The sequence below is a fragment of the Phyllostomus discolor genome, chromosome 10 (assembly GCF_004126475.2).
Source record: "Phyllostomus discolor isolate MPI-MPIP mPhyDis1 chromosome 10, mPhyDis1.pri.v3, whole genome shotgun sequence".
Classification (NCBI taxonomy): Eukaryota; Metazoa; Chordata; class Mammalia; order Chiroptera; family Phyllostomidae; genus Phyllostomus; species Phyllostomus discolor.
In genome coordinates, this window is record NC_040912.2 from 8103715 (window position 1) to 8113052 (window position 9338).

At 39.6% G+C, this 9338-nt stretch overlaps 1 protein-coding gene across 6 annotated transcripts in view; it reads left to right on the plus strand.

The window, feature by feature from the left end:
• Positions 1 to 9114, plus strand: part of NT5C3A (5'-nucleotidase, cytosolic IIIA) — a 49208-nt gene extending 40094 nt beyond the window's left edge. For 4 of the 6 annotated variants that reach the window (XM_036010428.1, XM_036010429.1, XM_036010430.1 and 1 more), the window contains 8 exons: positions 435 to 533; positions 1786 to 1855; positions 3220 to 3266; positions 4013 to 4098; positions 5639 to 5728; positions 6810 to 6972; positions 7738 to 7938; positions 8018 to 8212. In XM_036010428.1, the coding sequence (XP_035866321.1) occupies positions 435 to 533; positions 1786 to 1855; positions 3220 to 3266; positions 4013 to 4098; positions 5639 to 5728; positions 6810 to 6972; positions 7738 to 7938; positions 8018 to 8197 (936 nt within the window). In that variant the 3' untranslated portion in view covers positions 8198 to 8212. Of the gene's footprint in view, positions 1 to 434; positions 534 to 1785; positions 1856 to 3219; positions 3267 to 4012; positions 4099 to 5638; positions 5729 to 6809; positions 6973 to 7737; positions 7939 to 8017; positions 8213 to 8493 lie in introns of those variants that run through there. The other 2 variants (XM_028525826.2, XM_036010432.1) reach the window with 1 other exon arrangement.
• Positions 9115 to 9338: the final 224 nt, after the last annotated feature.

The following is a 9338-nucleotide window of genomic DNA, read 5'->3' on the forward strand; positions in this document are numbered from 1 at the left end:
ATGAGGAGATGAACCGTGTGCATATATATGCATGTTTGCAATCCAAGATATGAAAATCATGAAAAATAAAATGGTCATTTGTTTATCTTTGGGTAATAGAATCCCAGACATTTTTTCTGTAATGTCTGTCATAAGCCTGCATGACTTTTATAATTAGAAAAATTACACTCTCTGATAATGTATTAATTACAAATGTAGTTTTGTCTTAATCTTCTAGATGGAAAGCTACTGATGTGCTGTTAAAATTCTTGACATGGTGATGAATGGTAATTTGATACCATTTATACACAAACAAGCAAACAAGTGGTTGGCTTGTTTGTGTATAATGCCTCAACATTTTAAAACCTTTAAATAATATAAGCTTCTGCTTGGTATCAAAGGAACCTGAGAAAAGAGGAGTTAAAAATAGTCATGTAATGTCCTTTTGTTTTTAGATGCCAGAATTTCAGAAAACTTCAGTTCGCATCAAGAACCCTGCAAGAGTAGAAGAAATTATCTGTGGTCTCATCAAAGGAGGAGCTAATAAACTTCAGGTGAACAATTATCAAGAAGCCTTTATTGCTGACCCTCATTTCTGATGTTCAGGTGGACACGTTCATCTCCTGTTTTGCTGAAATCTGAGCCAAGAAAGTTTAGATAGATGAGTTTTGCCTGTCCTTGCAGAATGTAAAATCTGAAGGATATATCTAGAGTTGGTAAAAAATATATAGACTACCATGTTGGAAACAAAAATTAATAGTCTTAAAATAAATTTAGCTGTTCTTTAATATCAAGTACTAAGTTAACTAATACTGTGCATAAGTATTAAACTATTTTAAGAATAATATTGCCCTGGCTGGCATAGCTCAGTGGATTGAGCGCAGGCTGCGAACCAAAGTGTCGCAGGTTCGATTCCCAGCCAGGGTACATGCCTGGGTTGCAGGCCAGAACCCCCAGCAACCGCACATTGATGTTTCTCTCTCTCTCTCTATCTCCCTCCCTTCCCTCTCTAAAAATAAATAAATAAAATCTTTTAAAAAAAGAATAATATCAAGTATGTACAGTTTCAAGTTGCTCTTCCATCTTTTTTTTAAAGATTTTATTTATTTACAGGAACAAATTTAAAGGACACATGGACAAAAACTAGGGGGAGGGTGGTAATGGGAGGGAAGTGGGCAGGGTTGGTAGGGTGGGCTGGAATGGAAGTAAAAGGGAGAAAACTGTACTTGAACAATGATTAAAATAAAAAATAGGAAAAAAAGATTTTATTTATTTATTTTTAGAGAGAGGGTAAGTGAGGGAGGAGGAAAGGGAGAGAAACATCAATGTGATGGGTTGCCTCTTGCACACCCCAACAGAGGACCTGGCCACAACCCAGGCATGTGCCCTGACTGGGAATCTAACCTGCGACCTTTCAGTTCGCAGACCGGCACTCAGTCCACTGAGCCACACCAGTCAGGCCTCTTACTAGTTTAATTGCTTTCACTACATTTTTGTACAGCGACCAAGTGTGTTGAAATTGTGCAGTGTTTTCTTTCTGTTGGATAACTGTAACCATATTACCTGCGATTGTACATTCCCATACTGATTAATCAGATTTTATGTGGTTCAGGGATCAGGCATGCAAGTCGTAGTAAGGTAATTTTCAGGACTTTGTATATGAACTGCTTTAGAAAACGCCATGTACAGGGAATAACTTACAGTGGGGACCAGGTACCAAGCACAGTGCCGAGCCTTTAGGAAGCTTGCAGCATGGGTCTGGCCTTGCAGCTGTGTTTTTATAATGCCTCTTCCCTTCTCTTACAGATAATTACAGACTTTGACATGACACTGAGTAGGTTTTCCTACAAAGGGAAAAGATGTCCAACATGTCACAGTAAGTGTGGCACACGTAACAAAATCATGAAAGTAATCATTATTTTAAGATCCTCTACCTATAACATTATCTATAAGATCAGGAGTTTTCCTTCTTTTTGGACATTGGAAGTGAGGGGACCTGCTTTTTCCTATTGCATTTGGAGGATTTGTCTTTCCCCGGGTCACATAAATGGCTATTTCCTGTATGGTTTTGGTTGCAAGAGGAATAAAGGCTTCAGAATTTTTTTTCTCCAAACGTGGTCTATTCATTATTCAAGAAATGGATTTAAAATTTTGGATTAAACTTAAGAAACACTATTTACCCATTAGTTCCATTTTCTAGGAATGTTACTAAACTTCTGTATCATTTATGTGTAAATTAAGTTAAAGAGTAAGTGAGGAAATAGCTACAAAGTTAAAATGTGTTGCTAAGGCAAGACACCCTTTTTGTTCTCATTTTCTGAACTTGGCGGTGAGTTTCTCAAACAATACTCCTCACCCTGACCGAGAAGCGGCGGCGCTGCCCTCTCACTCACAGCCGGTGCGCGTACACTTTGGGACATCATCCTGATCAGCTCCATCAGAACCTGAAAATCATAGCCTGTGCCCCAGTGGTTCCTCTTTGGGAAGTTTCTAATCAGTTAACCCCAAAAGTTGCGGGGGGGCGGGGGCTGTATTCACAGAAATAGTGGTAACTAACTTCAATATAAAATCATCTATACTAGCAAAAGCTTGGAAACAACCTAAGAATTTTAACACTATAGAAATAGTATCAATGATGCCATGCCCACGTGACAGAGTATATCGCCATCATGAATGATATTCATGGAGAGCTTGTGATCATATTTAAAAAATACAGACTATACTGTGAAGTAAAAAAAAAAGCAGACTTCAGATGTATAGATTTAGTTCAATCTCTTATCTGATTGATAATGCATAAAACTTTAAGACGGAAAGGAAATATACTAAAATTTTAGTAATTGATTAAAAGGTAAAATTATAATGTTTTGGGTTTTTTTTACAATCTATATTTTCCAGATTTTCACATTGTTTATTAACATTTTATTAAGAAAAATCATGTATTTTACAGCTGCATTCCTTGCTTCTATTTAATTACAAAGGATGGTGTTAAGGGGACTAGTCAGTATACAACTCACAGTGAAGACTTTGAAGTATCTAGCTCAGCGGTCTCAACGAGCAATCACTAAACCATGGATTTTAAAACCATTAGATTCTCTAGTGATGCCATGTGGATTAAAGCACCACACCAACAAAATCGTCCTGACCATGCTATTTGACTTGGCGTTTAAATTTTAAAGTAGTACGTCACTCATCAGTGAGAGTGTTTCTTCTTTTCATGAGCTGTTTGCTCTTTCTCTTTAGATGTCATTGACAACTGTAAGCTGGTTTCAGATGAATGTCGGAAAAAGGTAAGAGCACTGACAGTAATCCGGTTACTGAAAGACATCATTACTCTTTTTGCCGGAGAATTTCTTCAGGTTCATTCACACAGACAAGAATGAATGCAAAGTGCTTATAGCCAAACGTGGTATACAGTAAACACTCAATAAATGTTAGGCTTATTCTGTGGATCATAGCACTCAAACATATTTTAGAGAAAAAAATATAACAGTGGTTTTGGTTTTGTTGTTTTTATTTTAGTTTTTAATAGCAACAAAATGTACACAAAAAGTTTTAAATGATTGCCAGAATATCCTGGTGTCCTTACCTTACCTGGAAAGTTAAAACTAAACTACTTTGGTTGTATGCAGGTTTTGCTCCCTTAAATTTATCAGGAAATTGCCTTAATGCTCTGCTTTTTTGAGTAGGTGTCTCTGTGTCTGTCATAACAAAGTAAGAGTCCAAAGGTGAATCAAATTTAGTACTTTCACATGAGAATGAAGATTTGTTTTGGTACTGATAGGTTATTAGTTTCACTGATTGCTGACCTGAAAGTACTTAAAAAAAGAGAGACAAGAAAAGTAGCTTTTTGCAGGTATATTTAGTTACATGTAAACTGAAATTAACAAAGGTCTTTTCCGTTGATATATGTATTAGGTACTCATGATCTAATCTTTACCATTTAATGCTTGTTTCTGTTGTTTTGCTTTATAAAATTAAGCAGAGTAATGACATCTCTGCAGTCTTCATGATTACACTATGTGCTTCTTTCTAGTTACTGCAGCTAAAGGAAAAATACTATGCTATTGAAGTTGACCCTGTTCTCACTGTAGAACAGAAGTACCCTTATATGGTAGAATGGTAAGTGTGTATTGGACAGTGGGAGGGTTAAAAAACTGTATTAGTTATACTCATGGTTTGCTTCCCTGTGTTCCGCATGTGAATAGATTGATGAATTGTCCAATGACTTACAGCAGTAACTAAATATAATCTCTATTTCTCTAATAATAAGCTCTAATTCTCTCATCATTTTCAGTCTGGCATTAGTTTTGTTTTTTTGTTGTTGTTTAGATGCAGATTGATAGGAATAAATTTATAATTCTGCACTTAAGCCTTAAACCTAAAACAAGAATTTTTTTTCATTAAAGTATATGGACAAGATGTGGCTGGGTGTGTAATGAAAAAGCGCTAGGCTGTAGATGGACTCTGAACTGACGTGGGGCCAGCAGGTGACAGTTTCTGAGACGTGGCCCTGTGCTGGTGGCGGCAGGGCCTGCTGAAACACTGCGTCGAACCCTGGGAGGGCTCTGTTAAGAGAAATGCTGGCAGACTTAGCAAGTGGGTCGAGAAGAGTCCACTGAGACAATCCTGGGAGCTGGGGCCGTCCCACTCAAGGAGTGTTTCCACGAACAGAGAGCTCTGATTCGAGAAGCAACATCTGGTGGTGTTAAAATCTTAAGAGACCAAAAATGATGCATTTGTAGTCATTATCCCATCACCTGAGTACCTGGCACACTTCATCAATGTTTACGGTATAAGATGTTGAAGAGAGGCCAGACTCACTCAACATGCGGAATTGGAAGCAGACTCAGAAGGCGGTCTAACACTGGTTTTCAGCATGACGGAAGGACTGTCTAGCAGTTAGAATTTTCTAGCAGTGATATAAGGTTCCCTGGGAGAATGAGCTCACTGACAGGGTGGGAACCGAACCAGAGAAGGGGTTTCACTGAGGAGTATTACAGAGGGGATTGTCAGGTATCAGGTAGCGAGCCTCTAACGGCCTGTTCCACTGAGATGCTGTGATTATAGGTGCTTTTATGGAATGATAAAGCACCTGGATATGATGGACAAAAGTAGGTTTGCAGTTGTGAATACATGAAGCACAGTGTTATCCTTGTGCTGTTTTTCCATGCAAACAACCATAAACCCACTTTTGCCCACCCCTGTATAAAACTTCCCACAACAAGGACTTTCCCTCTTGCTCACTAAGCAGCATCTTCAGTACTTAGGCATTTCATGAAAATTCAGACCACAGACAGGTGAAAAAATGGCTTTGTTTTAATTCCTGTTGAAATCAAAGAAATGATAATGCCCCGTGAGGTTGTAGGTCTCACCTGTAGACCCAGGACAGGCTGACACCTAGTATCCTTCCGTTGTTTTATTAACGCATTTAAAGTAAGCCAGAGATTAGGGAGAACCAGGAAATCCAGCAAAAACGTGTGTATCGCCTTTTGAGACACGTGGGGTATACATTCATTAGCGGTGAATTTAAAGATCTGAAATTTAATTCCAAAATACCACAAGTGAAATACTGCATTTTCTCATACTGAAGAATGCTTTGTAATAAAGATATTTTCATTTCCTTTCCTTGACTTTGTTTTTCTTTGGTCGTAAACTCCAGGTACACTATATCACATGGTTTGCTTGTTGAACAGGCTTTACCGAAAGCCAAACTTCAAGAAGTCGTAGCGGAATCTAACGTTATGCTCAAGTAAGTTTCTTGTGTATTTTTTGTTGTTAACGGTATACAGACTTGAACTGTTGTTACATGTTGCATTGAAGTGTGTATTTTTATTAAAATAATATATAAGAATATCCATATAACACACAGACTATGCCACCTGTCACAGAGTAAAAGTGGTTAAGGAATTTAGAATGACGTGTTAGATCTTGATGTAGAGAATAAAAGCCTGTGAGCTTAAAGTACTAATTTGCATTTCCTTTCTCCAAATTAAAAATTTCAAAACTGCCCTGACTTGGTGTGGCTCAGTGGGGTGGGCATCACCCTGCAAACCCTGCAAGCCCCTTGAAAGCTATCTCCAGGAAGGTGAATCTATTTTTGCAAATAATGAATATACTTCTAATAACACGAATTATAAAATATTAACATTTAAAAGCTTACTTTTCAATTCTGTTTACTACCTCTTAACTTCTTCAACTCACTGGGCAAATACGATGCTTTTTTTGTGATGATGCTACGTTTGTAAGGCAACCGACTTCTGAGCAGGAAGCATTAACTGTCAGAAGGAGTGAGAGGACAGCTCTTAAGTGTTTCATTCCTGTGTTGGGCAGCTTATCCAGTAGCCCAGGAAGAGTAGAGAGGGAGGAAAAGATTTTCAGATGAAAACATGACCTGTAGCTCCAGGTCTCCGGCAGGAGGTGCCAGACGAGAAGAGAACGCAGCCCAGTCCCTGCCGCTAACGATAGGGACTGCTTGAGCAGCATGGCAAGCAAGAGGTCTGCCCGCTCACCCTAAATGGGCTTTTCCAGGTACGGTTTGATTATTTGCTGTTCAGTAGTGTAAATTCTGAACCGTAGGCTTATGCACATTCAGTACGAGTCTAAAATCACCTAATTTTTTTTAGAATTTATTAAAAGGAGGGTAAAAGTTAACCGTTGTTTGAAAAACTTGTCCCAGTGTAGGAAACCAGTAACAGCCCCCTTGGGCAGTGCTTTCAAATGAGAACCAAGTGAGCCACAGAATGAGGTAGAAATATGTGAGCTTTTTTATCACCTAAGGGAGAGGGAGATAATCCCCGCTTTAATGGTCATATTGTACCTCCACCTTGCAGGGAAGGATATGAGAACTTTTTCAGTAAGCTCCAACAACACAATATCCCTGTGTTCATATTTTCGGCTGGTATCGGAGATGTACTGGAGGAGATTATGCGTCAAGCTGGGGTTTATTATTCAAATGTCAAAGTAGTGTCCAACTTCATGGATTTTGATGACAATGTAAGAATATCAAGTTACTCTTTATCATTACTTTTAAAATCTGTAACTATTTTGCTCATGTAAATGCATTTGTTATTTATGATTCCATATGTACTCACTAAATGGGGCCACATTGAGAGGCCCACTGTGGGACTCATCATCTCCCCCAGTCTTATGTCTACATCCCTGCTTTACTTTTATTTATTTTTAAAATTTCTTTTATTGTTACTCAAGTACAGTTGTCTCCATTTTCCTCCCACCACTCCTCCCACCCCAGCCATCCCACTTGCCCCCCTCGATCCTACCCCCCTCTGGTTTTGTCCCTGTGTCCTTTATACCTGTTCCTGAAAACCCTTCCCCCTCTCCCCCATTATCCCCCATTATCCCCTCCCACCTCCCCCACATCCATATTTTAAAATTAACTTCTTACACTTTTGTTTCCCAAGCTATAGACTAATATAACAATTAGCAAAACTTTTAAAAATGCAACTTAATACAACAACGCTAAGGAATTAACATCTGTGGGTGGGTGGGTGGGTGGGGGAATGAATTAGAACTGATGTCATTTGAACAAGTTCTTCTAATGAAGACAATATATGATACATAAAACAGGACCTTTCGGTTAGGAACCAAATGAAAAGTAAAAATTGGACTTTCAACTCGTGTTCACCATTTAAAGTCTCTGGAAAGTTAATTCTCAGAGTACTTATCTATTGTGAGTATGAAACTACAGCAAATACAACTTGCAAAACCTGTTACTTCAAAGCAGTTATATGTCTTTAACAGGGCGTGCTCAAAGGATTCAAAGGAGATCTGATTCACGTGTTTAACAAACATGATGGTGCCTTGAAGAACTCAAAATACTTCAGCCAGCTGAAGGACAACAGCAACATAATTCTGCTGGGGGACTCCCAGGGCGACTTGCGAATGGCGGACGGAGTAGCCAATGTTGAACACATCCTGAAAATTGGGTATCTAAATGATAGAGTGAGTATACAGGTCTGTCATCTAATTTCCTTCTAAGAGGAGACCAGAGTGAAACTTGATAGGCGATGGTTTCCATCAGGTCCTTGAGAAAGCCGTTCCTTTGGAGCCATCAGGCATGCTCTTCCTGCTTCCTTCGGCGATGAGTGAGGGGGTTGGGATGCAGGGCGCATGCTCACAGCTGTGGGCGGGGGAGGGTGTGCACGTGAAAGGCCTCACTGGCCTCTCCCCGCTGGACGCCAGTGGCATTCCCTCGTCGTGAGAATCAGAACTTTAGACGCCGCCCAGTGTCCCTTGGGCACCGTGTGCCCGCTGGGAAACCGCCAGACCAGAGAGACCTCCTCTGGGGAGAAAAGCCCCCACGGGGGAAAGTTTCTCTGTGAGCCTTAAAACTCAGAATACTTAAAAGTATTGCTTCATTTCAGACGTTTTAAGAAAGTGATTTTAATTTACCACATGCTGCCCAGCAGGTCTAAGATAAAATGATGAGGTTCGTACAGGAATGATTTGCTTCCTCGTGTGTATTAATCCAAATGGCTTTTTGCTGTCGTTGATCAGGTGGATGAGCTTCTAGACAACTACATGGACTCGTACGACATTGTTCTAGTAAAAGAGGAGTCCCTGGAGCTAGCCAACTCCATCCTACAGAAGATTCTGTATAAATAACAGCCTCCGAGAAGACGTCTCTCGCGCGGGCTCAGCCAGCGCAAGGACTGCTCGTGTGTTCGTCTTGCGGAAAGACTTTTATTTATGACACATCCTTGCTCTTGAAGTATTTTCAGACATGTTGAATCCGTCAACCAGCAGTTCCTCTTCCTCCACGTCTCCCAAAACACTCCTCACCATGTTTTTAACATTAAAATACCTCTACGTCAAAATTTGAAAAGTAACTCCCCGCATTTCCAGAGTGACTTTTGTAGTTTAACGTTATCATTGAAGTTTTGGAGTTTTTTACATGTGTGGTTTTAAGTACTGCCATTTTTGTATTTTGAGTGAATTATGCTGATCACCATCTCCTGAAATTGTGTTTTGTTATTTTGTTCTGGGAAAATTGAAATTTACCCAAACATACTAGCACTTGGTGTTTGAAAAAAACTTGAAATCCACATACCACTAATTATAATAAGATGTTGTATATTGATGCACTGAAAATAAACATGAAAGGCCTTTTAAATTCTACAGCAAAACTGTTATTCTTCATTCATTCAACACATATTTATTAAGCACCCACCAGGTCCGGCTTGTGTGTGCGTGACCTATGAATCCGTGGCCTAGAGGCTGTCGGGAAACAAAGCGTAGCTGGGTGTCCTACTACAGAGTCAGGAACCTTCGTTGCCCTCTGTAGTCTTACTTCCTGCCGCAAATTTCTGCTGCCCCATAAATGGCTTAGACTTGCCATTGTG